A 651-nucleotide genomic window follows, 5' to 3' on the forward strand; every position below is an offset into this window, starting at 1 on the left:
AGCCTGAAACGCAAACCCTGACCAGAAGCGCCACTCACCGTGACCTTGGTGCGTTCGGACACGTTGGACGCCTTCGAGGACGTCCTCGAGCGCGGCTTGAAGGCCCTCGGCGGCTGCGGCGACAGCGACGGCATACCCTCGGCCGCAGTGCCCTTGGACGGCGTCCCTGGGGGCGTGGTGGCGCTCATCCCGGACCACGAGACCCAGCGGGACAGGTATCCTGCGGGGGAAGGCCGGCCGGAGGGTGAGACGGGTTTCAACGGGTCTTAGGAGGCCGAGGACCTTTAGGAAGTCTTTCGGGGGTCCTGGGGGGGTCCTTTAAGGGTCAAAGGGTTCGAAGGGGTCCATGGGGAATTCGAGACGCAAGGGGCGGGGATTTAAAGGGTTTTAGGGGTCAGCGGGGCCTCACGGATTCAGAGGGTTTCAGGTGGCCAAGGTCTCAGGGGTGAAAGGGGTGAGGCAGAAGCGTTGCGAGGACTCAAAAGGGTATCATAGTCACGCAAGGGTTCTAAGGGTCCAGCGGATGTTAGGGGTCCAGGGGTCCTACGGGTCTATGGAGTTTTAAGGGGCCAAGGAGTCCTAGAGAATCTGGGGAGTTATCGGGAGGTTTAACAGAACAGTAATAAAATAAAGTAAGCGAGTGACCCAAAA

The 651-nt window shown here is 59.9% G+C and overlaps 1 protein-coding gene across 1 annotated transcript in view; it reads right to left on the bottom strand.

The window, feature by feature from the left end:
* LOC119592355 (choline O-acetyltransferase-like) overlaps positions 1-651 on the bottom strand; it is a gene marked incomplete in the record, with an annotated part of 212,829 nt that overhangs the window by 74,232 nt on the left and 137,946 nt on the right. The window contains 1 exon segment of the mRNA XM_037941182.1: positions 39-220. Coding sequence (XP_037797110.1) covers positions 39-220 — 182 coding nt within the window.

This window comes from Penaeus monodon, chromosome 30, assembly GCF_015228065.2.
Source record: "Penaeus monodon isolate SGIC_2016 chromosome 30, NSTDA_Pmon_1, whole genome shotgun sequence".
NCBI classification, from domain to species: Eukaryota; Metazoa; Arthropoda; class Malacostraca; order Decapoda; family Penaeidae; genus Penaeus; species Penaeus monodon.